At 42.4% G+C, this 27,667-nt stretch overlaps 1 protein-coding gene across 2 annotated transcripts; it reads right to left on the bottom strand.

Annotated features, from left to right (window-relative positions):
• Positions 1-177: 177 nt before the first annotated feature.
• On the bottom strand, positions 178-27,172 carry Tmem41b (transmembrane protein 41B). Of its 2 annotated transcripts, none has more exons than XM_090348176.1 (8): positions 27,081-27,172; positions 26,685-26,810; positions 16,000-16,117; positions 12,604-12,732; positions 7,819-7,912; positions 6,263-6,367; positions 4,694-4,832; positions 178-364 (listed from the first exon to the last, which is right to left on the bottom strand). In XM_090348176.1, the coding sequence occupies exons 2-8, from the start codon at positions 26,803-26,805 to the stop codon at positions 195-197; spliced, it is 876 nt and encodes a 291-aa protein (XP_090204302.1). In that variant the 5' UTR covers positions 26,806-26,810; positions 27,081-27,172; the 3' UTR covers positions 178-194. The 2 variants fall into 2 exon arrangements, with proteins under 2 accessions (XP_090204302.1, XP_090204301.1); XM_090348175.1 differs by lacking the exon at positions 27,081-27,172 and adding an exon at positions 26,920-27,007.
• Positions 27,173-27,667: the final 495 nt, after the last annotated feature.

Below are 27,667 nucleotides of genomic sequence, written 5' to 3'. Positions count from 1 at the left end.
TCTGCAAGCTCTTGTCACTTAAATGCATTATTTAAAATGTATCATTTGATATATTACAAATATCCCATGAAACTGTATTTCTTTCGAGTACCTAAGAGATCATTTAAAAACAAATGGATGCACCTGCTAAGCCTGAGATGATGATGATGATGATGATGATAATGATGACAGAAAAACTTAAACCTGCGAATTTTTTACTCAAATTTCTGCTTTAGTTTCTTTTGGAAGATAGCTGGCAGAATAGAAAGAACTGCCAAAATCATCAGAATAAATACTGAGTTCCAGGAAACAGCTTCTCCTGCTGTTGTAAGCTGATACAGCGTTGTTCCTGCCTTGATTGCTACAAAAGAGGGAGGTGCAACACCTAAAATTAAAAAACAAAACAAAACATTGTTTTAAAAAGTAAATTTCTGTGTGAATGAAATACCATGCAAGAACACAACTATTCCCATTTGAAATTTTAAAAATCATTCAGAATTTGAGGGCCAGGAGTTTGGCCTAGTGGTTATAGTGCTTGCTTAGCATTCACGAAGACCCGGGTTCAATTCCTTGGTACCACATATATAGAAAAAGCCAAAAGTGGTGCTAAGGCTCAAGTGGCAGAGTTCTAGCCTTGAGAATGTCCAAGGACAGTGCTCAGGCCCTGAGCTCAAGCCCAGGACTGGCAAAAAATAAATAAATAAATAAAATAAAAAAATAGAAATCATTCAGAATTTGAAGCTTCTCAAATTTATTTCCACACAAAGAATTCCATCGTTCATAATCAACTCCTAAGGATAATGAACTTTAAAAGCTAAGAAAAGTGTTCAGAGAATTTTAACAAAACAAGGCCAGGAGCGTGGCCTAGTGATAGAGTGCTTGGCCTAACATGCATGAAGCTCTGGGTTCAATTCCTCAGTACCACATGCACAGAAAAAGCTGGAAGTGGTGTTGTGGATTAAGTGGTAGAGCCTTAGCTTTCAGAAAGCACAAGGACAGTGGCCATGCCCTGAGCTCAAACCACAGGACTGGCAAAAAAAAAAAAAAAAAAAACTAAGGCTGAAGACTAAGGGTGTAGCTTACTGCCAAGAGTCTTACCAGGATTGGGCCGGGAGTTTGGCCTAGTGGTAGAGTGCTTGCCTAGCATGCACGAAGACCAGGGTTCAATTCCTCAGTACCCCACATACATAGCAAAAAAAGCCGGAAGTGGTGCTGAGGCTCAAGTGGTAGAGTGCTAGCCTTGAGAAAGTCCAAGGACAGTGCTCAAGCCCTGAGCTCAAGCCCAGACTGGCAAAAAAAAAAGAGTATTACCAGGATTTAATCTCTAGCACCCAATCGCACCCACAAAAACACAAAGGTTAAAAAAAATACATTAAATGAATAATTAAATGAATAACTCTAACAATACCTCGCACCAAAATATTTTTGATATTCAAAAAGATATAATCCAGAGCAAGGAATTTGGCCTAGTGGTGAGACTGCTCGAAAAACCCAGGTTCAATTCCTTGGTACCACATACATAGAAAAAATCCAAGTGATGCTGTGGCTCAAGTACTAGAGCTCTAGCATTAAGAAAGCCCAAGGACAGTGCTCAGGCCCTGAGCTCAAGTCCAGGACTGGCAAAAAAAAAAAAAAAAAAGAACAACAAAAAGACACAATCTTAGCCAGGTACTGGTGGCTCACACCTATAATTCTAGCTACTCAGGAGGCAGAAATCTGAGGATCTTGGCTCAAAGGCAGCCAAAAGTCCATGAAACTCTTATCTCCATTTAACCAGCAAAAGAGCCAAAGCAGAGCTATGGCTCCACTAGTCTTGAACACAAAAGCTCAAGGAAAGCACCCAAGTTAGAGTGCTTGCCTAGTATGCATGAAGGCCCAGGTTCAATTCCTTGGTACCACATACATAGAAAAAAGGCAGAAATGGTGCTGAGTCTCAAGTGGTAGAGCTCTAGCCTTGAGAAAGCCCAAGGACAGTACTCAGGCCCTGACCTCAAGCCCAGGACTGTCAAAAAAACAAAAACGACTCTTACAAGTATTGATATTCAATACCGAAGAAATCTGGGAGGCTAGGAGCTTATCCTAGTGACAGAATGCTTGCCTAGCATGCATGAAGTTCTAGGTTTGAGTCCTCAGCACCACATACTCAGAAGAGGCCAGAAGTGGTGCTGTGGCTCAAGTGGCAGAGCACTAGCCTTGAGCAAAAGTGCCCAGGCTGGGAGTTCAGGCCCAAGGACTGTCAAAAGAAGAGAAGGAGGAGGTGGGGGGGGGAGGAAGAGGAAGAAAAGGAAGAAGGAGGAGGAGGAAGAGGAGGAGGAGGAGGAGGAGGAGGAGGAGGAGGAGGGGGAGGGAAGAATCTGTACATCGTATTTAGACAAAAATTTTTTGGGGGGGTAGAGTGGGTTGGAACTCTGAGCTTGGGTGCTGTCCCTCAGCAATTCAGCTCAAGGCTTGCACTCTACTATTTTAAGTCACAGTGCCACTTCTGGTCTTCTGGTGACAAATGGAGATAAGAGTCTCAAGGACTTTCGCACCCAGGCTAGCTTTGAACTGTGATACTCAGATCTCAGCCTCCTGAGCAGCTAGAATTACAGGCATGAGCCATTAGTACACAGCTTATATTTAAGCAACTTAAATAGGAAAGAAACGCAGAAAAAAAATTTGTTATATTTCAAAATCAAGTATTGGTTCCTTGGTATTTATAAAAACTACTTTTTTGTAGCTTTGAATAAATGCTGATTTAATAAAATAAAAATCAGGACCTGGGACAGGAGTTTGGCCTAGTGGTAGAGTCTTGCCTAGCATGCACAAAGGCCCAGGTTCAATTCCTTGGTACCACATACATAGAAAAAAAGCCAGAAGTGGTTCTAAAGCTCAAGTGGTAGAGCTCTAGCCTTGAGAAAGTCCAAGGACAGTGCTCAGGCCCTGAGCTCAAGCCCAGGACTGGCCAAAAAAAAAAAAAAAAAAATCAGGACCTGGGCGCTGGTGGCTTACACCTCTAATCCTAGCCACTCAGGAGGCTGAGATCTTAGGATCGCTGTTCAAAGCCAGGTAGGGCAAGAAAGGCTGTGAGACTCTTATGTCCAATTAACTACCAGAAAACCAAAAGTAGCACTGTGGATCAAGTGGTAGAGCGCTTACCTACAAAAAGTAAACAAGGGGCCGGGAGTTTGGCCTAGTGGTAGAGTGCTTGCCTAGCATGCACGAAGACCTGGGTTCAATTCCTTGGTACCACATACATAGAAAAAAGCTAGAAGTGGTGCTATGGCTCAAGTGGTAGAGCTCTAGCCTTGAGAAAAATCCAAGGACAGTGCTCAGGCCCTGAGCTTAAGCCCAGGGCTGGCAAAAAAAAAAAAAAAAAGTAAACAAAAATAAAAAATAGGATCAATTCTCTACTGAAAATGAGAGCTCACTACTTTAACCTCTGATTAGAAAGCAAAAGAAAAAATTACAATAGCCATTTTTTTCCCACTCACTGAGGGATAAAGTTCAAAGCTTCTGTTTCCACTAAAGGTATGGCTCACTGGTAGAGCTGCATGCCCAGTATGTAAGTCACTACTAAAAAAAAAAGAAATAAATAATTGGGGGCCAGGAGTTTAGCCTAGTGGTAGAGTGCTTGCCTAGCATGCAAGAACACCTGAGTTCAATTCCTCGATACCACATTCATAGAAAAAAGCCAGAAGAGGTTCTGAGGCTCAAGTGGTAGAGCTCTAGCCTTGAGAAAGTCCAAGGACAGTGCTCAGACCCTGAGCTCAAGCCCAGGACTGGCAAAAAAAAAAATTGCTGTCAGGCGAGGGCCACCACGCCTAGCTACTGAGGAGGCTGAGACCTGAGGACTGAAGTTCAAAGCCAGCCCAGGCACTAAAGACCATGAGAGTCTTTGTCTCCAATTAACCACTAGAAAACCAAAAGTGGAACTGTGGCTCAAAGGGTACGGTGGTAGCCTTGAGCTGAAGAGTGCAGCAACAGCGCCCAGGCCCAGAGTTTAACCCCCATGACTGACATAAAAAAAAAAAAAAAAAAAATTGGGGACCAGGAGTTTGACCTAGTGGTAGTGTTTGCCTAGCATGCACAAAGGTCCAGGTTTGATTCCTCAGTACCACATAAGTAGAAAAAAGCTGGAAGTGGTGCTGTGGCTCAAGTGGTAGACCTCTAGCCTTGAGAAAGTTCAAAGATAGTACTCAGGCCCTGAGTTCAAGCCCCAAGACTAGCAAAAAAAAAAAAAATTGCCTGATCTTGGATCATTAAAATTATTCCCCTGTATCAAATATATTCTTCCTCAAAGAGATAACACAAAAGTAACACGATGGGCAATCATCATCTTTCTTTCCTTCTCTTTCTTCCTTTCTTTCCTTCTTCCTTCCTTTCTTTCTTTCTTTCTTCCTTTCTTTGTTTTCTTTTGCTAGTACTGAATATTGAACTCAGGGCCTGGGCACTGTCCGTGAGCTTTTTCAATGTTACCCTTGAGCGACATCACCACTTCCAGCCTTTTCTGTCTATGTGGTACAAGGAATCAAATCCAGGTCTTCATGCATGCTAGGCAATCACTCCACCGCTAAGCCACACTACCAGCATTTAAGCACTTGTATAGGCCAGGTTTTACACCCAAGAGTTATATAGGATTGGCAAGTCTTCACAGAATATGCAATGTAGGCCAGCTGGATACTGCCAAGCGTTTAAACAGTGAACTTAATACAGTATGAAACACATGCCTCACCTAGGAAAGTGCCAATAAAAAAAACTTTCAATGGCACATTTATCACAGGAGATGTAATATTAATAAACCAATTAGGCAGAAATGGTGTAATTCGCAAAAATATTATATAGTTAATGAGATGTTCTCTGTGACGTTCAACCTGTCATAAGAAAAAAAGAGAATTACCATTACATTATGCTAATACCATACTTTATTTCATTTTTTCCCCGATACTTCAGAATTTATCAAATAGAAATGTACTAAAAAGGTGTTTGAGCTGGAAACCAATGGTTCACACATGTGACCCCAGCTACTCAGGAGGCTGAGATTTAAGAATCACAGCTTGAAGCAGCCTAGTAAGGAAAGTCTATGAGATTCTTTTTTTTGTTTGTTTTTGGTGGGTCATGGGGCTTGAACTCAGCCTGGGTGCTGTCCCTGAGATCTTCAGCTCAAGGCTTCCGCCCTACAACCAAGTCCCACTTCCCCTTTTCTAGAGGTTAACTGGAGACTAGAGTCTCAGGCCCTTTTGTGCTGGGCTGGCTTTGAATCTTGATCCTCACATCTCAGCCTCCGCAGTAGCAAGGATTACAGGCTTGAGCCACCAGGCTTGGCTGAGATTCTTACCTAAAAGCAAGCACAGAAAGGGTGCAAGTGGAGCTGTGACTCAAGTGGTAGAATGCTAGCCTTGAATTCAAAAAGCTCAGGCACAACACCCAGGTTCTGAGATCAAGCCCCATGACCAATCAAAAAAAAGTTTGGAAATGGAGCTGTGGCTCAAAGTGGTAGAGTGCCAGCCTTAAACAGATCTCAGGGACAGTGCATATATGTCCCGAGTTCAAAGTTCATGATGAAAGAAAAAGAGGGGGGGGAGAGGGATGAATTGAAAATCAACTATAAAATGCTCATTACCAGAGTTAATGACAATGACTTCCTAAAGCTGTGCTTATAAATTGGTATTATCTTACTAAGGATGGCTCATGGTTTGGTGAAAAGATTTTACATAAAATACCAAAGGCTGGGCCGGGAGTTTGGCCTAGTGGTTAAAGTGCTTGCCTAGCATGCATGAAGACCCAGGTTCGATTCCTCGGTACCACATACATAGAAAAAAAAGCCAGAAGTGGTGCTGAGGCTCAAGTGGTAGAGCTCTAGCCTTGAGAAAGTCCAAGGACAGTGCTCAGGCCCTGAGCTCAAGCCCAGGACTGGCAAAAAAAAAAAAAAAATACTAAAGGCTGGGGCCAGAAGTTTGGCCTAGTGGTAGAGTGCTTGCCTAGCATGCACCAAGACCCAGGTCCAATTCCTTAGAACCACACACATTGAAAAAAATGGGAAATGGTGCTGTGGCTCAAATAGCAGAGTGCTAGCCTTAAAGCCCAAGGACAGTGCTCAGGCCAGAGTTCAAGCCCCAGGAGAGAGAGAGGAGGGGAAGAGGGAGGGAAGAAGGGAGGGAAGGGAGAGAGGGAGGGAGGGGAATGAGAGAGTAAGGGAGCAAGGGAACGAGGGAGCAAGGGAAAGGGAGAAGGAGCATGAGCGACAATGTCCTGAATTTAAGCCCCAGTAGCACACACACAAACAACAAAAATGCATGTTTACCTGTTGTGACCATTTTACTGCTTTCTCTGTTAAGTATTTATATACAACTGGTCTTCCAACTAAATAGGAGAGCATATAGCAGAATGAGGCACCAAGTCCAGAACACTACAAAATAATGAGAAGATATTTCATTCATGTAGATACATTTACCTGAGGAAAAGCAACTCTATTAGTTTACTTCTGTCAGGAACGAGAAGGATATTCTCCATGACTTGATCTAGTTCTTTCTGGGACTACACTAACTCAAATGAGAAATAATTTGGCACCTGTGATTAAACTTAGCAACATACCCAAATAAATAACTTTAAATCTAAGAATATAATTCAGGAATCTTTTTTTTTTTTTAACCCCTAACTGCTCTTCTTGACAGCATTACCCCCAACCCTGGGACTTACCCTGCCCTACACATTTATTTAGACTATCTGAATGACAATACATAAGAGGAAAATGAAAGGCTGTAACAGAGCTTATAAATCCAAATTAGTCTATAATACTCTTGTTCTAGAAAAAACAAAGGAGAATATCTCTTTATGGAGACAATTAACAAGCACTCTAATAAAAGTCCTATAAAACAAATGTTTTTTCTTTTTTTTTTGGCTGGTCATGGGACTTAAACTCTGGGCCTAGGCACTGATCTGGAGCTCTTTGGCTCGAAGCTACCGCCCTACCCCTTGAGCCACAGCACCACTTCTGTTCTTTTTTTCTGATGTTTAATCAGACTCAAGTGTACAGGCTGGCATTGAAGCTCAATCCTCAAATCTCAGCCTCCTGAGTAGCTAGGATTACAGGCATGAGCTACTTGAGCCCAGCTTTTAAAACAAATGTATTTTTCCTTACATAGTCTAGTAGGACTAGGACTCCATTATCATACTATGCATTCTAATTAAGGTTTTTTGTTTTTGTTTTTGCCAGTCCTGGGGCTTGAACTCAGCGCCTGCACACTGTCTTAGAAACTTTTTGCTCAAGGCTAACACTCTGCCACTGAAGCCACAGCGTCATTTCAAGCTTTTTTCTGTGTATGTGGTTCCAGGGAATTGAACCCAGAGCTTTGTGCATGCCAAGCGAGCATGCTACCATTAGGCTAAGCTCCCTATCTCCCCTACTTTTTTTGGGAGACCAGTTGTGGGGCTTGAAGTCAGGGCTTGGGCATTGTCCTTGGGCTTTCTCGAGGCTAGAGCTCTACCATTTGAGCCACGGTACCATTTCCAGCTCTTTCTTTCTTTCTTTTGTGGGTTATGTGGCTTGAACTCCCCCTGGGAGCTGTCCCTGAGCTCTTCAGCTCAAGGCTACTGCCCTACCCCTTGAACCACAGCACCACTTACCATTTTCTAGTTAATTGGAGATAAGAGTCTCATGGTCTTTAGTGCCTGGGCTGGCTTTGAACCGGGATCCTCAGATCTCAGACTCCTGAGTGGCTAGGATTACAGGCGTGAGCCCCAGGTTTTTCTATATATGTAGTACTGGGGAATCAAACCTGGGTCTTAGCGCATGCTACACAAACATTCTAACACTAGGCCAAACTCCTGCCCCTCCCCCCAATTCCTTTAAATACTTACCAAACAAACAAGAAATAAGGCTAGTGGGAAGGGATAAAGAAACCCTGAGAGTATGCTGAGAAAAATAGAGCCAGGAATAGCAAATGTTTGCAAGCTGTTAACTTCTAAGTTAAGGAGTAAAACAATGGAATTTTCAAAAAGACAAACCTAACATCTCAGAAAAAAAGACAAAAGACAAATATAGAAATTACCATGCTAATAAGATTATTCTCATATTTCAATATAGGTACATCATCCTTCATCTAAATGTTTGAAATCAGAACTGGTGAAGGACTTTTCAATTTTGAAATATTTGCACATGTCATGAAACTTAGTGACAATAAACAAATAATATTAGCATTTAGCCTAAAAAAAAATTCAGGAGCCACATGACATGTCTTACAGATGAAAATTAAACCTAAAGACAAAATTCATGTACGCCTTATACACACACTTCCTAAAGGTAGCATTACAAAGTATTCTAAAGGCCTATGTTTGAACAAAATGTCATGAGGTCAGGTGAAGTTTTCTACTTGTGATATATCATGTTGGCACTGAAAAAGTCACAAGAGTTCAGAGCATTTTAGATTTTTGAATTAAGGATGTTCAAATTGTATTCAAAGATGTAAAATTATATACAAAGTTTTATTAAAAAGTATAACTGTCTTGCTCCAGTGTTTCCAATTTTAAGCTGACAAGATATTAAAAACAGAAAATACAATAAATGCCATGGTAATAAAATCATTACTAAAATGAAAACTAAAGCAAATAAGCAATATGTACCACATGGAAAGGAATTAGGTGATTTGAGGGGAAAAAAGTCTTCAATTATCATTTAAACACCAGGCTACTCTGATACATCTGTTTTACTCGCAAATGATTTCAGAAAGCATAACTTCTAGGTAAATAAAAGGTATAATTGTTTATTTTTACCTTAACTATGAGGTTTATCTGAATTATTCATTACAAAAAGACCAGGTATTACAAAATACAGTAAAAATTACCAATTTTGGGAGGGAGGAGTTGAGGGGGAGGATCATGGGGCTTGAACTCAGCCTGGGCACTGTCCTTAAGCTCTTCACCTCAAGGCTAATGCTCTACCCCGGGCCTAGGTGTTGTCCCTGAGCTTTTCAGCTCAAGGATACTGCCCTACTCCTGGGGCCAATCCCCACTTCCGGTTTTCTGGAGCTTAACTGGAGCTAAGAGTTTCAGGTCGTTTTGTGCCCGGGCTGGCTTTGAACCTTGATTCTCACAACTCAGCCTCCTGAGTAACTAGGATTACAGGCGTGAGCCACTGAGCCTGGCCAAAATTACCAACCGTGTGTGTGTGTGTGTGTGTGTGTGTGTGTGTGTGTGTGTGTGTGTGTGTGTGTGTGTGTGTGTGTGTGTCGTGTGTGCATACGCACATGTGTGCATGCATGCACACGCTGGTCCTAAGGTTATGTCCCTGAGCTTTGAGCTTTTCTGGCCAAGGCTCACATTCCACTACTTGAGCCATAGCTCCACTTCTAATATGTTGGTGGTTAACTGGAGATAAATAATCTCACAGACCTTCCTGCTCAAGTGGCTTCAAACTGCAATCCCCAGATCTCAGCTACCTGACTAGGATTACAGGCATGAGCTACCAGCACCCAGAATGACTTCATTTATTTACAGCATCTAAAATAGAAAAATAGATGACTGATGAAATCACACTTTTTTTTTTTTGGTGGGTCAAGGGGCTTGTGCTCAGCCACAGCACTGTCCCTAAGATCTTCAGCTCAAGGCTACCACATTAACCCTAGGTTTGGGCGGTGTCCCTACATTTTTCAGCTCCAGGCTACCACCATACCCTAGAGCCAAGCCCAACTTCCCATTTTCTAGAGGTTAATTGGAGATAAAAGTCTCAGGTCCTTTTGTGCCCTGGCTGGCTATGAATCTTGATCCTCACAACTCAGCCTCCAGAGTAGCTAGGGTTGATAACAGGCATTAGCTACTGCACCCTGCCCAAAATCACAACTCTTAATTTTAAAATGTAATCACACCTTTCTTACTTGTTCTGGTTCCCAGTTTTGATCTAGACTCCTCTTTTTCTAAGATAATTTAGCTACAAGTCAGACAGAGTGAATTCTTTTAATATTACTCCATGTTACTTTATTTGATGGGCTCAGTGGACATTCTCTCTTTGTCGCCAACAATCTGACTTACTCCCTTACTCATCCACTACTTCAGTGAAACTCCCTCATAGTGAAAATAACCTTTTCCCACTGGTCATCTATTAGTGATCCCTAACAGGGTAAGACCTCTTCTCTCATGAAATTCAGCTTCAATAAATTGTATTTTCTTTTACATGGCATATTATTTCTTCTCTGCATTTTGCTTCCTGATCTCAAATCAGATTTCTGTAACATTCTGTAAGCCACATTTTCCTTCTTCTTTGGCAAATGCAGCAATTCTTGACTTCCAGTATCAATCATATATCTCAGTAACTCTGAATTCACTTTGATTCAGCCTAAGTAAACAATAATCTCAAATTTTTAGTCAGATAGCATTAAGCACATACAAATTTAAAAAACTAAACACACACACACAGATTGTTAGGGGGGTTAAGACCTTAGAATAGAAAGTTTCAACATGGGCCGGGAGTTTGGTCTAGTCGTATAGTGCTTGCCTAGCATGCATGAAGACCCAGGTTTGATTCCTTGGTACCACATACATAGAAAAAAGCCAGAAGTGGTGCTGAGGATCAAGTGGTAGAGCTCTAGCCTTAAGAAAGTCCAAGGACAGGGGCCGAGAGTTTGGGTTGCTGGTAGAGTGCTTGCCTAGCATGCACGAAGACCCGGGTTCGATTCCTTGGCACCTCATACATAGAAAAAAGCCAGAAGTGGTGCTGTGGCTCAAGTGGTAGAGCTTTGAGGAAGCCCAAGGACAGTGCCAGGCCTTGAATTCAAGCCTCAAGACAAAAACAAAAAAAAAAGTGACTTTCCTGATCAGCTAAAATATATACATATCTACAAAGCAAAGAAATACAGGACTATAAATATTCATTTCTTTGAATGACTACCCTCTTACAATTTTTTTTTTGTAAATAAACAATTAAGCTTGGTGGGGGGAAGGCAGTACTCCATGCCCATAAGCCTAGCTACACAGGAGGCTGAGATCTGAGGATCAAAGCCAGCAGGGGCACTAAAGTCTGGGAGACTTTTTTTTTTTTTTTTGCCAGTCCTGGGCTTGAGCTCAGGGCCTGAGCACTGTCCTTGGACTTTCTCAAGGCTAGAGCTCTACCACTTGAGCTTCAGCACCACTTCCGGCTTTTTTTTTTTTCTATGTATGTGGTACCAGGGAATCGAACCTGGGTCGTCATGCATGCTAGGCAAGCACTTTAACCACTAGGCCAAACTCCCGGCCCGTGGGAGACTCATCTCCAATTAATCACTAGAAAATGGTAAGTTGGGTTGTGGTTCAAGGGGTAGGGCAGTAGCCTTGAGCTAAAGAGCACAGAAACAATGCCCAAGCCCAGGGGTAAAGCAGTAGCCTTGAGCTGAAGAGATCAGGGACAGGGCCCAGGCCCAGAGTTCAAGCCTCAGGATAGCCAAAAAGAAAAAAAAATTATACTACCAGGCTGGGAGTGTGGCCTGGTGGTAGAGTGCTCACCTAGCATGCACAAAGCCCTGAATTTGATTCCCCAGAACCACATACACAGAAAAAGCCAGAAGTGGCGCTGTGGCTCAAGTGGCAGAGTGCTAGTATTGAGCAAAAAGTGTCCAAGGACAGTGCTCAGGCCCTGAGTTCAAACCCCACGATTAGACAAAAAAAAAAATTAGGGGCAAGGAATTGGGCCTAGCATACATGAAGACCCAGGTTCAATTCCTCAGTACCACATATATAGAAAAATGGAAATGGTGCTATGGCTCCAGTGGTACATCTCTAGCCTTGAGAAAGCCCAAGGATAGTGCTCAGGCCTCCAGTTCATGGTCCAGCACTGGCCCAAAAAATACACACACACACACACACACACACACACACACACACACAACCAAACCTAAGGAAAAAGCATTTGTTTGTTTGTCATACGATTTGAACTTAGAGCCTGGGTGCTGTCCCTGAATGGTTTTACCCAAGGCTACTAGTGCTCGATCTCTTAAGAGCCATAGAGCCATTTTCCATTTTCTGGTGGTTAATTGGAGATAAATGTCTCTCAGCTTATCTTGTCCAAAATGGCTTTGAACTGCAATCCTGCAATCTCAGCCTCCAGAGTAGCCACCAGCAAACCAGCAAGAAAATATTTTTAATGTAATACAAGAATTCACAATGATTATTTAAAATGTAATGTCTAGTTAACTAACAGTCAAATCAAAGGCAAATATCTTTAAGAACTAAGGAAAGGAAAATGTCTGGTAAGTAAAATAACAAAAGAAAATGATAACAGATATAACAGAAATAAAAATGATTAGTTGAGAAGAATGGATTAAAATAAAATTACTATTATTATTGCCAGCCCTGGGGCTGAACTCAGGGCCTGATGCACTGTCCTTGGGCTTTCTCAAGGCTAGAACTCTTACCCTTGAGCTACAGCATCACTTCCAGCATTTTCTATGTATACAGTACCAAGAAATTGAACCCGGGTCTTCATGCATGCTAGGCAAGCACTCTACCACTAGGCCAAACTCCCAGCCCTGAAGTAGTTTTTTCATTTTTCTTTTCAATCTTTAAAAAAAATCTTAACACTGAATGAGTAATTGTTAAAGGGAAAAGCATATTTAAGTAATAGACTTTCAAACCTTTCCTTGAACAAAATTAGAAAACATTTTTCAGTTAAAAGGATACAAAATATATGTAGCAAAGTAAGCTACAAGTACTTGCACATAAAAGGTGTCCTTATATTTGGATAAAACTTTTCCTAGAGCCTTGGCATCATCCATATCCCTGGGAACCTTCATATTCACTCTTTCTTCTCTAAAGAAATAAAATTAAAATGAAAAAATTTCAAACAGATTTTTATCATAGTAGAATCAAAGTTGAGATGAAAACACTGAGTTTTATCTTAAATGGTCTGATAAGCTGATCTGGAATCTGTTAAAGCTAAATTACTAAATTCAAAAGCCTATAAATTATTTGCATTTTCATGCTTTAATAATATAATTCCCTGGTCTATGATACATTGAAGTTCAGAATAATACACACTAAAGGTTAAAAGCATATGCTCCAATGTTGGTTTAAATCTGAAATCAACATTAAGAAATAAACTACTGGCATTTAAACTATTAAAGACATACTTAATATCATTTTGGATAATCCTCATGATAAGATAAAGTCAATAATGATTTATAACAGAACCCACATAGAAATTTTAATGAATTTATACTTCATACCTTTTCTGGGATATTCCAGCTTAATGACCAGAAAAAAGTAAAACATTTTTCACATTTTCTTTTCCCTTTTTTTTGCCAGTCTTGGGGATTAAACTCAAGGCCTGAGCACTCTCCTTGGGCTTTTGTCAAGGCCAGTACTCCACCACTTAAACCACAGTACCACTTCGACTGTTCTATGTGTGTGGTACCAAGGAAGTGAAACTGGATCTTTGTGCATGCTAGGCAAGCACTCTACCAGCAGCCCAAACTCCTGGACCTCACATTTTCTTTAAAGCAGTCTTGATAAGTTGTCCAGGATAGACTTGAACTTGAAATCCTCCTGCCTCAGCTGAATCATAGGCCCACACCACTTGGTGACTTTTTTTTTTTTTTTTTTTTTGCTGATGTTGGGGCTTGAATTCAGGATATGGGCGCTATCCTTGGGCTTTTTCATTTAAGGATAGCATTCTACCACTTGAGCCATGGGACCACTTTCAGTTTTCTGGTAGTTAACTGGAGATAGGGGTCTCATAGACTTTCCTGCCCCAGTTGGCTTCAAACCACCATCTTTAGACCTCAAGATCTCAAGTAATCCTCCTGCCTGAGGATCCTGAATATCTATAGGTACGTATCACCACCCCTGGCTGAATGCTATTATTTATTTATTTATTTATTTACTGCTAGTCCTGGGTCTTGACCTCAGGACCAATGCACTGTCCTTGAGCTTTCTCAAGGTTAGTGATCTACCACTTGAGCCAAAGCACCACTTACAGTTTTGTCTGTGTATATAGTACCAAGGAATCAAACCCAGGGCTTCATGAATGCTAGGCAAGCACTCTACCACTAGGCCACATGCCCAATACTGACTGCTACTTTTCTTAAATCCTATAGAAAATATCTGATAAGCTAAAATAGCTTCTCATTTATAAAATTTTAAAGTCTGCATACTCCAAACATGTTTTGTATTCAGCAGAATATAAAAGGTTTGTAATTACATTACTATAAGTAATAAATGTATTATCATTCTTAGACTGGGAACAAAAACCACCTCAATCTTTACATTATTTCTCTCTTTCTCTCAGCTCTTTATTCATTAATCAAAGAAACTAGATACTGGTGGCTCACATCTGTAATACTAGCTACTCAGACAGCTAAAATGGGAGGACTGGGTCAAAGCTAGCCTGGATAGGAAAGTCCATGAAACTCATCTCTAACTACCAAAAAGCAGAAAAAGTGAAGCTGTAGGCTCAAGGTAGAGCTCTAGCCTTGAGTACAAAAGCTTCAGTACAGCACGCAGGCCCTGAGTTCAAGCCCCAGCACTAGCATCCAAAAAAAAAAAGTCAGAAAACTAAAAGTTCTTTATAACTTGTACACAAAAATTTAACTACACCAAAGTTGTTTAGTCTTTTATAATGTGCCTAATAATTACAATGAATGTCAGGTGCTGGTCGCATAACTGTAACTCTAGTGACTAGGGAGGCTGAGATCTGAGGAATGAGATTCAAAGCCAGCCTGGATAAGAATGTCTGCAGGACTCTTACTTCTGAAAGGGAAGCTATGGCTCAAAGTGCTAGAGCACACAAACCTTGAGCAAAGAGCTCAGGAACAGTGCCCAGGACCCCATGACCAAACAAAAAAAAAAAGTTGCAATGGGGGCCAGGAGAGTGCCCTAGTGGTAGAGTGCTTGTCTAGCATGCATGAAGACCTGGGTTCGATTACTTGGTACTACATATATAGGGGAAAAAAAAAGCTAGGAGTGGTGCTAAGGCTCAAGTGGTAGAGCTCTAACTTTGAAAAGTCCAACGACAGTACTCAGGCCTTGAGCTCAACCCCAGGACTGGTCAGGAAAAAAAAAAGGAAAAACAGAAAAAAGTTACAATGAAGGCTTCTCTGCTGTTGTTAATGTACAAGATTATGAAATGCTGCTCTAGGTATAACTAGTGGTATCATATAATATAGTATATCCTTTCTTTTATTTTGTTAGTCATGGAACTTGAACTCTGAGACTGAGCATTGTCCCTGAGGTCTTCAGTTCAGGGCTACAGCCCTACCCCTTGAGCCACAATACCACTTGCTTTCTGGTGATTAATTGGAGATAAGAGCCTCACTGACTTGGGCTGGCTTTGAACCATGCTCAGCCTCCTGAGTAGCTAGGATTACAGGCATGAGTCACCAGGCCTAGCCACTAAAGTTTTTGTTAAGTGAATGTGCACTACAGTTTTTTTGTCTGTTCATTTACAATATCAACGTCACTGTGAAAAGTATACTTTTCCTCACTACTACAAAAACAGAAAAAACCAGAAGTGCTGCTGTAGCTCAAATGGTACAGCATTAGCCTTGAGCAAAAGAAGCGTTAGGGACAGTCCAGAGGCCCTGAGTTTAAGCCCCAGGACTGTATATATATATATATACAGTGGCACACTCTACCACTAGGCTATATTTTTAAAGGTTTGCAGCAATAGGTGGTATTCACCTTTTACTTGGATTTTTAGCTCAGAGCTGGCATTCTACCACTTAAACCGTGCATCCACTTCTAGCTTTTCCTGACTAAAGAAGTCTCACAAATTTGTCTGCTGGGGCTGGCTTCAAATACTGATCCTGAGATCTCTGATTAGCTAGGATTATACACATTAGCCACTGATACCCAGGGGAAGATGACATCTGAATTAGAGAAGTAATACTAGGAAAACTGTTAGAAAATCAAGAGGCAAATTTAGAAACAAATGTTTAAACAGCAATGCAGATGTAGCTTCGTGTACTTCAGGAGACAGATATATAGTCACAACAGTTCTGTTGCCTAAAGTAAATTTGGCTTGTAATTCATTTTCATCTCATAACTCAGCACATTTTTAGTTTCTCTCATGATACTTACTCACTAAGCTGAGGAAAATTTTTATATACCAAAAACATAACAAAGGCTGCAGACAAGAAAATGGACACCAATATAAGGAGTGACATTCTTGCTGATCCAGCTTCTGCCCAGGCTTTTTCTGAAAAAGAAAAAATGGGGGGAAAAAGTATAATTAAGATAAATATAAAAGAAGATAGTATCTCAAGCCAGCAACTAAACTCCTGAAAGGATTTCCTCCTAGAAAACTATCCAATATTTTGCTCAAACATTGACACATTAATCAATCCTGTCGCCAGAGTAAATGACTTACACCTGTAATCCTGCCTACTCAGGATGATGAGATCAGAGAATGGCACTTCAAAACCAGCCTGAGTAAGTGAATCTGTGAGATCCTAATCCCCAACTAACCAGCAAAACAGCCAAAAGTCAATGGTAGAATATCAGCTTTAACTAGAAAAATCTAAGTAAGAACACAGGGCCCTGAGTCCAAACCCCACTGTCAACCCCACTCAAAAAAAAAATCAGTTCTTTCAATTATCATAAAGAATATTCAGTAAAGCAACTAGACAATGTAGGGTTTCTTTTAATACCAAAGGCTTCAAAGTATTATTAAGATGACCAAATGTTCTAAGTAACATGGTCTATGACGCCAAAACTGGGAGAATGTTACCATAAACACTATATGCAGATAAAATAATAGAATGAAATGTAGTAGACAGCAAGCAGAAAAATGAACAGTTTTGCCACGAAGGAGTCAGCAGTAAGGCTACTGGAGTTTAACTCACTACTGAATAGGAAAGTTATACTCAAAGCTAGGTATGGTTGCCAGAAGTTTGCCCTACTGGTATGAGTGCTTGCTTAGCTGCAAAAAGTCCTGGGTTAGATTCCTCCATATCACATACATTTAAAAAAAAAAAAAAAGCTGGAAGGGATCCTATACCTTAAGTGGTAGACCTCTAGAATTCAAAAAGACCAAGACCTGAGTTCAAGGCCCAGGACTGGCCAAAAAACAACAAAAAAAAGAAAAACAGAAAAAAGTTACAATGAAGGCTTCTCTGCTGTTGTTAATGTACAAGATTATGAAATACTGCTCTAGGTATAACTAGTGGTATCATATATAGAATATCCTTTCTTTTGTTAGTCATGGGACTTGAACTCTGAGACTGAGCATTGTCCCTGAGGTCTTCAGCTCAAGGCTACAACCCTACCCCTTGAGCCACAATACCACTTGCTTTCTGGTGATTAATTGGAGATAAGAGCCTCACTGACTTGGGCTGGCTTTGAACCATGCTCAGCCTCCTGAGTAGCTAGGATTACAGGCATGAGTCACCAGGCCTAGCCACTAAAGTTTTTGTTAAGTGAATGTGCACTACAGTTTTTTTGTTTGTTCATTTACAATATCAACGTCACTGTGAAAAGTATACTTTTCCTCACTACTACAAAAACAGAAAAAACCAGAAGTGCTGCTGTAGCTCAAATGGTACAGCATTAGCCTTGAGCAAAAGAAGCGTTAGGAACAGTCCAGAGGCCCTGAGTTTAAGCCCCAGGACTGTATATATATATATACAGTGGCACACTCTACCACTAGGCTATATTTTTAAAGGTTTGTAGCAATAGATGGTATTCACCTTTAACTTGGTTCGATTCCTCAGTACCAGATACATAGAATAAAAAGCTGGAAGTGGTGCTGAGACTCAAGTGGTAGAGCTCTAGCCTTAAGAAAGTCCAAGGAGAGGGCTCAGGCCCTGAGCTCAAGCACAGGACTGGCAAAAAAAAAAAAAAGTACTTGAAAGGTAGGGCAGTAGTCTTGAGTTGAAGAGCTCAGGGACAATGCCCAGGCATAGAGGTCAAGTCCCACAACAGACAAAAAAAGGAAAATCGTACTTGACTCATTTTTTTATTACCTCTACGTACCATTACATACACACATACAAACACACACACACACACACACAAATATGCACACAAATATGCACACATAAACACACACGTATACATATGTGAAACATATAGGGACTAAATATATATATCATATAAATGTGGAACACACACACACACAAAGTGATTATAAAGGATTTTAAAATATCAGGCACAGCCAGGCACCATGACTCACCCCCTGTAATTCTAGCTACTAAGATCTGAGGATCAAGGTTCAAAGCCAGCCTGGGCACAAAAGAATCAGAGACTTTTATCTCCAATTAACCTCTAGAAAACAGGAAGTGGTGCTTGGCTAAAGGGTAGGGTGGTAACCTTGAGCTGAAGACTTCAGGGGCAGCACCTAGGCCCATGGATCAAGCCCCATGACCACCACCATACAAAAAGAAAATTAGCTTTGCTGGGAGTTTGGCCTAGTGGTAAGAGTACTCCCCTAGCATGCACAAAGACCTGGGTTCAATTCCTTGGTACCACAAACATAGAAAAAAGCTGAAAGTAGTGCTGAGGCTCAAGTGGTAGAGCTCTAGCTTTGATTACGTCCAAGAACAGTGCTCAAGCCCTGAGCTCAAGCCCCCAAAGCTGGCCAAAAAAAAAAAGACCATTACTAATCTAGGTTTTCTTGTAGGGCACAGCTTTCTAATAAGTACTTGTTTTTATGGGTGGATGATGAAAAATGCAGACATCTGAACAAACATTCTAACTTGACTGAGCCCTGCTGGCTCACTGATTATAATCCTAGCAAATTAGTAGGCTGAGATCTGAGTATGGTGGTTCAAAGCCAGGCTGGCTGAAAGTCCAGTTAACCATCAGAAAACTAGAAACAAACTTGTGATTGAAAGTCACATAGTACTCACCTTGAGGTCAAAAAGCTCAGGAACAATGCCTATGCCCTAAGTTCAAGTCCCATGACTGACTAAAAAAACAAAGAAAATCCCCGTCTTTTTTTTTTTTTGCCAGTCCTGGGCTTGAACTCAGGGCCTGAGCATTGTCCTTGGACTTTCTCAAGGCTAGAGGTCTACCACTTGAGTCTCAGCATCACTTCCGGCTTTTTTCTATGAATGTGGTACCAAGGAATTGAACCCGGGTCTTCGTGCATGTTAGGCAAGCACTCTACCACTAGGCCAAATTCCCACCCCCATGTCTAACTTTGTAGCTATATTCTTCACTCTCTACAATTAAGCAAATTTTCCAACAGTAACAGAAATGCAAAAAGACTGAGTGACATACAGTTTTCAGGCTCTTCTTTCATACAAACTGATAAATAGTAAACGGGTAATTGTGACAACAATCTTTCCATCTAATTCCAATAAACACAGAGATAAGCATTAATTCATATATAGATTTAAACATAAAAAATTATACATCTTATTTCCTATTATTTACCCTCTAAATTTGCGGCATACACATTTACAATATGTCTTCTCATATCTACATTAGACATACATACTGTTAGCATTTACAACTATTCATATAGGCACTTCATATTCATTAAGTTCAGATCATCTATTGCACTACTTTCTACTGAGTTATCCCATTACCTCCTTTTTCAACCAGACCAAAGGTCCTGCACAAAATAAGTAACTAGTATGTGACCTTTCCCGTAGTGCAATGTCATTGAGAAAACCAAATCTCATTCCTTCCTACTCCTTTTTCAGGAGCACAACAAAAATCAGGCTCAACCTTGAGTTGAAGAGCTCAGGGACAGCACCTAGGTCAAGTTCAAGCCCTATAACCTACCAAAAAATAAAAAAAATCAGGCTCAATCAATCAGGTTGTTTTACCATCAGTCAACAAGCAAAAGATATATATATATATATATATACATATATATATATATATATATAACCTGAGGCAATTAAATCAATAGACATGGAGATTTTGTAATTTGAGGATAAGAACTCTTAAAATTGGGCCAGGAGTTTGGCCTAGTGGTTAAAGTGTTTGCCTAGCATGCATGAAGACCCGGGTTCGATTCCTCCGTACCACATATAGAAAAAAGCCGGAAGTGGTGCTGAGGCTCAAGTGGTAGAGCTCTAGCCTTGAGAAAGTCCAAGGACAGTGCTCAGGCCCTGAGCTCAAGCCCAGGACTGGCAAAAAAAGAACTCTTAAAATTAACAAGAATACATTAGTTTATGTGGATCTTCATCCAAATACAGGCACAATTCAAACTAATGTTGCAAATCAAACGAAAGGTACAATCATTATCAATTAAGTATATAACCCAAGATTCTGAAAATACCTGATCCTGGGCCAGGAGCATGGCCTAGTGGTAGAGTGCTTGCCTAGCATGCTTGAAGCCCTGCGTTAGATTCCTTAGTACCACAAACTCAGAGAAAAGCCAGGCGTGGTGGCTCACCCCTGTAATCCTAGCTGGATCTGAGGCTGGATCTGAGGACTGCTGTTCAAAGCAAGCATGGGGACTAAAGTCTGTAAAACTCTTATCTCCAATTAACAGAAAACCAGAAGTGACCCAGTAGCTCCAGGAATAGGGTGGTAGCCTTGAACTGAAGAGCTCAGGGACAACGCCCAGGCACAGAGTTCATGAAGGAAGGAAGGAAGGAAGGAAGGAAGGAAGGAAGGAAGGAAGGAAGGAAGGAAGGAAGAGAGAGAGAGGGGGGGGGAGGGAGAGAGGGAGGGAGGGAGGGAAAGAACAGAGTGAACTTGATCCTGAAGATAATACTGAAGCATGGGTTCCTACCTGATGTTACTAAAATCCTATTTCATTTATTGATTGTTTTTTTAAGGTTATATGAACCATGGCCAGGAGTTTGGCCTAGTGGTAGAGGGCTTTCTTAGGATGCAAACAGACCTGGGTTTGATTCCTTGGAACCACATGCACAGAAAAAGCTGGAAGTTCACAAAAGGATCTGAGACTCTTATCAGCAATTAACCTCTAGAAAATGGGAAGTGGGGCTTGGCTCAAGGGTAGGAAGGTAGCCTTGAGCTGAAGACCTCAGGGACAACACCCTGGCCCAGGGACAGGGCAGGAGCCTTGAGCTGAAGAGCTCAGGGACAATGCCTAGGTCCAAGGATAGGGAGGAAGCCTTAAGCTGAAGAGCTTGGAGACAGCACCCAGGCCAAATTCAAGCCTCATGACACAAAAAAGAAAAAAATAAAAGGAAAAAAATAAAGAATAGCACACTACCACTTGAATCTCAGCTCCACCTCTCACTTTTTGGTGGTTAACTGGAGCTAAAAGTTTCCATACTTTCCTGCTAGGGCTGTCTTCAAACTTCAGTCCTCAGATTTCAAGACTTCTGAGTAGCCAGGATTATAGGCAAGAGCCACTGGCACCCAGATTAAACTTCTCTTTCAACAAAAGTTTTAAATGAATTTTCTATTTATTGTAGGAAAGAAGAAAAAGCCACCTGAAACATAGTATTTTGGTTGAGATGACAATAAATCGTAATACCTTTAAGGTCTTTCTTTTTTTCCCCCTTGCCAGTCCTGCGCTTGAGCTCAGGGCCTGAGCTTGGACTTTCTCAAGGCTAGAGCTCTACCACTTGAGCCTTAGCACCACTTCTGGCTTTTTCTATATATATGGTACAGAGGAATCGAACCCAGGTCTTTATGCATGTTAGGCAAGCACTCTACCACTAGGCCCCGTTTTGCCAATTTTTATACCATTTGTCAGTTATCAGTTTCCCCCTTCCTCCAAATCAGTAAGTATTTTACTCACTACAGATGCTTAAGTGTTAGTTGTTGAATTAGCAAAGCAGGATTCTAAACAGAGATCTTAGACTTATCCAAATTCAAACATTATTAGTTGTTATTCTTTTTCTTTTTTTTTTTTGATGCTGGTACTTTGGCTTGAACTCAGGGTGCTCTCCATTCCCTTTTTCTGCTCAAGGCTGGAACACTATCACCCACTTCTACTTTTTGTGTGTGTGTCATGGGCTTGAACTTGGCCTGGGCAATGTCTCTGAGCTCTTCAGCTCAAGGCTACTGCCCTACCCTTGAGCCAAGTCCCACTTCCCATTTTCTAGGGGTTAATGAGAGATAAGTGTCTCCAGTCCTTTTGTGCATGGACTGGCTTTGAACTTTGATCCTCAGATCTCAGCCACCAGAGTAGCTAGGATTATAGGCTTACAGCATCTGGCCACTTCCACTACTTTTGTCTAAAAAAAATAAGCCTTTCTTGCCTACGATTATCTCACACAATTCTAAAGGAGCCAACTTTATCTCCTACTACCTTGCAACAGAAACTCTTCAAGGGAGATAAATTAACCTCTTTATTGTCATACATAAAAGGTTCACACTAACCCTTTTATTTATTCCCAGCATACTTCCCTCTTCATTATCTAACCCCTATTTCTCTATGAAGATATGACTTCACATTTTCTTTTGCTTTTTTAGAGATTTGTCCTCTGTAGAAGTCAAGAATAACTGTGTAAATAAAATAAAGCTAGTTGCTGGTGGCTCATGCCTGTAATTCTAGCTACTCAGGAGGCAGAGATCTGAGGATTCCAGTACTACAAGTAAAAAGCCAGCCCAAGCAAGAAAGTACAAGACTCATCTCCAATTAACCACAAGAAAATTGGAAGTGGCACTGAGGCTGTAGGAGTAAGGTGGTAGCCTTGAGGTGAAGAACTCCAAGACAACACCTAGGCCCAGAGTTTAAGCCCCAAGGCAGAAAGAAAGAAAGAAAGAAAGAAAGAAAGAGAGAGAGAGAGAGAGAGAGAGAGAGAGAGAGAGAGAGAGAGAGAGAGAAGGAGGGAGGGAGGGAGGGAAGGAAAGAAAGAGAGAGGGGAGGAGGGAGGGAGGGAAACTGAGTTAGGAACATGGCCTAGTGGTAGAGTGAATGCCTACCGTGCATGAAGACCCAAGCTCGATGCTACAGTACTACATACATAGAAAAAGCCAGAAGTTAGAAAAAGCCAGAAGCGGCCGGGAGTTTGGCCTAGTGGTTAAAGTGCTTGCCTAGCATGCATGAAGACCCGGGTTCGATTCCTCGGTACCACATACATAGAAAAAAAAAAGCCGGAAGTGGTGCTGAGGCTCAAGTGGTAGAGCTCTAGCCTTGAGAAAGTCCAAGGACAGTGTTCAGGCCCTGAGCTCAAGCCCAGGACTGGCAAAAAAAAAAAAAAGAAAAAGCCAGAAGTGATACTGCAGCTCAAGTGGTAGAGCTCTATCCTTGAGAAAGCCTAAGTACAATGCCCAGGCCCTGAGTTCAAGCCCCAAGACTGAAAAAAAAAACAAAAACAAAAAAAACCTGGAAGTGGCACTGTGACTCAAGTGGTAGAACACTAGCCTTGAGCTGAAGAGCTCAGGGACAACACCCAGACCCAGAGTTCAAGCTCCATGACTGACCAAAACAAACAAACTAGTTGAGCTGGGCACCAGTGGCTCATGAGTGTAATCCTAGCTACTCAAGAGGCTGAGATCTGAGGATTACGGTTCAAAACCAATTGGAGCACCCATGAGATTCTTATCTCCAGTTACCCACCAGAAAACTGGGAGTAGTGCTGTGGCCAAGTGGTGGAGCAGTAGCCTTGAGCCAAGGGACAATGCCCAGGCCTAGAGTTCAAACCCGACAACCCACCAAAAAAAAAAAGGTAACCTAATCACCATATCTCAAACCAAGTGAGAATCATGTGGATTGCCCTTACAAAAAACAACTGTATTATCGTAATAGCAGAACACTGTTCTTTTAGGTCTTTTGTAACAAAAGAAATTTTTTCAAAAGAATTTTTTTTTAATTTGTTTCCAGTGTCTATCGTCTAGAAAGACAACCACAATAAGGCCAGGTATGGTGGCTAACGCCTGTAATCCTAGCTACTCAGGAGGCTGATATCTGAGGATCTCCATTCAAAACGAGCCCAGGAACTAAAGAACTAAAGAATATGAGACTCTTATCTCCAATTAATCACTATAAAAGGGGAAGTGAGGCTGTGGCTCAAGGGGTAGGGTAGTAGCCTTGAGCTGAGGAGCTCAGGGACACCCCAGGCCCAGAGCTCAAGCCACATGACCCACCAAAAAAAAAAAGAAAAAAAGAAAGAAAGGAGTTTGGCCTAGTGATAGAGTGCTTGCCTAGCATGAATGAAGGCCCGGGTTCGATTCCTCGGTACCACATACATAGGAAAAAAGCGAAAAGTGGTGCTGAGGTTCAAGTGTTAAGAGCTCTAGCCTTGAGTAGGTCCAAGGACAGTGCCCAGGCCCGGAGCTCAAGCCCAGGACTGGCGAAAGAAAGAAAGAAAGAAAGAAAGAAAGAAAGAGAGAGAGAGAGAGAGAGAGAGAGAGAGAGAGAGAGAGAGAGAGGGAGAGAGAGAGAAGGAAGGAAGGAAGGAAGGAAGGAAGGAAGGAAGGAAGGAAGGAAGGAAAAAGAAAGAGGAAGGAAGGAAGGAAGGGAGGGAGGGAGGGAGGGAGGGAGGGAGGGAGGGAGGCAGACAGACAACTACATTATGGAAACTTCAAAGAGCCAATTAGAGATGTTTAAAATTATTTCAAACACATTAACATTTCCTGCTATATAATCATAAAAGACCTTTTCTCAACTAGGTATGGCAATGTTGCACATTTGTAATCTCAGCAACAGGTAGGCTGAGGCAGAAAGATTAAGAGTGCTGTAAAGTCATTCTATACTACATAAGATACCTCTGTTCCCCAAAAAAGGGGGGAAAGGGAGGGAAGCAGAAGTCAAGAAAGAAGAGGGAAGGAGCAAAGAAGAAAAAACGAAGAAGCAAGGAACGAAAGGAGAGGAAGGAAAAAGGCCTCTCATAGCCATCAGTATTGGTAGAACATAAGCATATGTGATTTGAGCTGCAGACAACTTAATTGCCATTTGTTCTGATTAATTCAAGTATATAAGCTTTAAATGCTCTTACAAAAAAAGTACATAAAAGAGTTTAAGAGGGCCGGGAGTTTGGCCTAGTGGTTAAATTGCTTGCCTAACATGCACGAAGACCAGGGTTCGATTCCTCCGTACCACATACATAGAAAAAAGCCAGAAGTGGTGCTGAGGCTCAAGTGGTAGAGCTCTAGCCTTGAGAAAGTCCAAGGACAGTGCTCAGGCCATGAGCTCAAGCCCAGGACTGGCAAAAAAAAAGAGTTTAAGATTAGTAGTTTCAACTGATGGGTTTTTTTGTTGTTGTTGTTGTTTTTGCCAGTCCTGGGCTTAAGCTCAGGGCCTGAGCACTGTCCTTGGATTTTCTCAAGGCTAGAGCTTGACCACTTGAGCCTCAGCACCACTTCCGGCTTTTTTCTATGTATGTGGTATTGAGGAATCGAACCCAGGTCTTTGTGCATGCTAGGCAAGCACTCTACCACTAGGCCAAACTCCCGGCCCCTTAGTATCTAGTCTCTATGTCCAGTTCTGTTTTCTGATGTTTTGGGTTTTGTTTTGTTGCTTAAAACAGTAAACTTGGAACTGATGGCTCACATTTGTAGTCGCAGCTACTTAGGAAGCTGAGATAAAATCAAAAGATCACCCAGTGCAGTGGCTCATGCTGGAAACCTTAGCTACTCAGGAGGCTGAGATCTAAGGAAAGAGGTTCAAAGCCAGCCTGGACACCAAAAGTCCGTGATTCTTATCTCCAATTAATCACCAGAAAATCAGAAGTGGTGCTGTGGCTCAAGTGGTAAAGCACTAGCCTTGAGCTGAAGAGCTCAGGGACAGAGCCCAGGCACTGAGTTCAAGCCCCATGACCAAAAATAAAAAAATAAAAATAAAAATAAATCGTAGTTCAGGGGCCGGGAGTTTGGCCTAGTGGTTAAAGTGCTTGCCTAGCATGCATGAAGACCCGGGTTTGATTCCTCGGTACCACATATAGAAAAAAAGCCAGAAGTGGTGCTGAGGCTCAAGTGGTAGAGCTGTAGCCTTGAGAAAGTCCAAGGACAGTGCTCAGGCCCAGAGCTCAAGCCCAGACTGGCAAAAAAAAATAAATAAATAAATAAATCGTAGTTCAATGACAGCCTCAGCAATAAAGTATATGAGAGTCCATCTCCAAATAACCAGCAAAAAAGCAAGGCTTGGAGGCATGGCTCAAGTGGTAGAGCCCCAGCTAAATAAGCAAGCAAGCTGTGAGCTGGAGACCCTGAGAACATACCGCAGGATCTACAAAAAGAAAGAAGAAATGTGTTTAAAGATCTAGGAGCACAGTTTAAGTAATAGTGCAAGTGCCTACCTTGTGCCAAGGTCTTGGGTTCAATCCCAGCACTGTAAAACAAATCTTAAAAGCTATGAAAATTACTAGGACGGTGTATGGGGGGGAGGGGCCATAGAGCAGTAGCAACTGTAAACATTAAGCCCCCGCCCCCCCAATCCTCATTCGTATAAGCCAAACACTGCCTGAACTAACAGATACTGGTAGAACCATGAGACTCAAGGCCAGATGATCCTACCACTTGAAACTGGCACCGGGAACAGGCACCTTATCTCCCTTGTGAATCTGGCTTTGAGACTCTACCCAAGTCAGGAAGCCACTACAGCCTTCTGTTTTCTCATCGGGAAAAAGCGAACGCAGCAAACGCTAACGATCTGTCCAGCTTCGCTCTGAACCTGACAATCTCCCTCGCGTCAACAAACTGGTGTGTCATTCTTTCTGGTAACTCAATCCAATTAATAAAGGCAGCAAGACGCGTCCTACTACGCGTCTGGCTTTGTGTTGCTCTGGGGCCCAAGCCGAGTCCTCCACTCTCTCGCGGACGTCGGAAGGCTCCCCCTAACGCCGCAGCCCCTGGAGACCCGCTGGGGTCCCTGATCCCCACCGGAGCTCCTCGCCGCGCACCACAGCGCTGGACAAGCCTCAGCTCCGGCTCTCAGGTCCACTCACCCTTCAGATGGTCTCCGCCGCCCGGCTCCGCGGAGCCCCGCGGCCCCGCGGCCCGGTCCTCGACTGGGGTCGTGTGGAGTGCCCCCGTGGGCGACCGTTCAGCAGCTTTACCTTTCGCCATGGCGGCTGCAAGAGGAAAGTGGAGAGGAGTGATGTCGCGCCCCTTAACAACAAAACTCCGTCTCAGGTTGCTGCCTCCGTGGGATAGCCACGGCCGGCAGCAGGACCTCCTCACCTGAGACGACCCCACCTCAGCGGCGTTCGGCCAGAGGCTCCCAGTGCCAAATCGGACGATGCCCCGCCCCGCGCCGCCCGCAAGCCTCGCGCGCTCCCGCCCGCCCAGTAACCGCGAGACAAGTCAGAGGCCCCGCCCACTCCAACCAGAGCCTCGCCCACCTGGAACCTAAATGGAGCATGCGTAGTTGGGTGCTAGGGCGTACGGTACCGCTCCTGGACTGACGTCTAAACAGCTGATTTCGTGACCGGAAGTGTTGTCCAAGGACTTCAAACCCTTTGTCCTAACCGACCGGAAGTGCCTGCGCATGAGTGGTTGGCGTTGCTTAGCACAGAATTCCGCCATTCTGTAAACCAGTTCACCAGCGGTTATTGGTGGAGACCTGGTTTGAAGACCCTAGGGGGGGGTGGAAAAGATAAGGCCTCAGTCAATCCCATCTAAATTTCAGAAAAAGAAGGCTGGAAGAGAAGCTGTAACCTGTGAAGGTCAGAGGGTGGTAGGAATGGGTTTGGAATCCCAGGGAGATTGTTCACAAGCAAATGCTTTCCCACCGGCCACCCTTCACTAGTATGAAGAGCTAAAAAAGCACCCCCATTCTGAAGCGGCAACCGTCTTGTTTATGTAAACTGTGAGTGACCCAAAAGTGCACATAAATTAAAGAAACAGAATTGTGGGGCCATTAAGTTCCAGGAACTGACCTATCTGTGTTAAAATTAACCAGAACTGGTGTAAATTCAAGGGATGCCAT

The sequence above is a fragment of the Megascapheus bottae genome, chromosome 16 (genome assembly GCF_031878675.1).
Source record: "Megascapheus bottae isolate mThoBot1 chromosome 16, mThoBot2.hap1, whole genome shotgun sequence".
NCBI lineage: Eukaryota > Metazoa > Chordata > Mammalia > Rodentia > Geomyidae > Megascapheus > Megascapheus bottae.
Note: the sequence above shows the minus strand (reverse complement) of the source record. Positions and strands in the feature narration are given on the sequence as shown.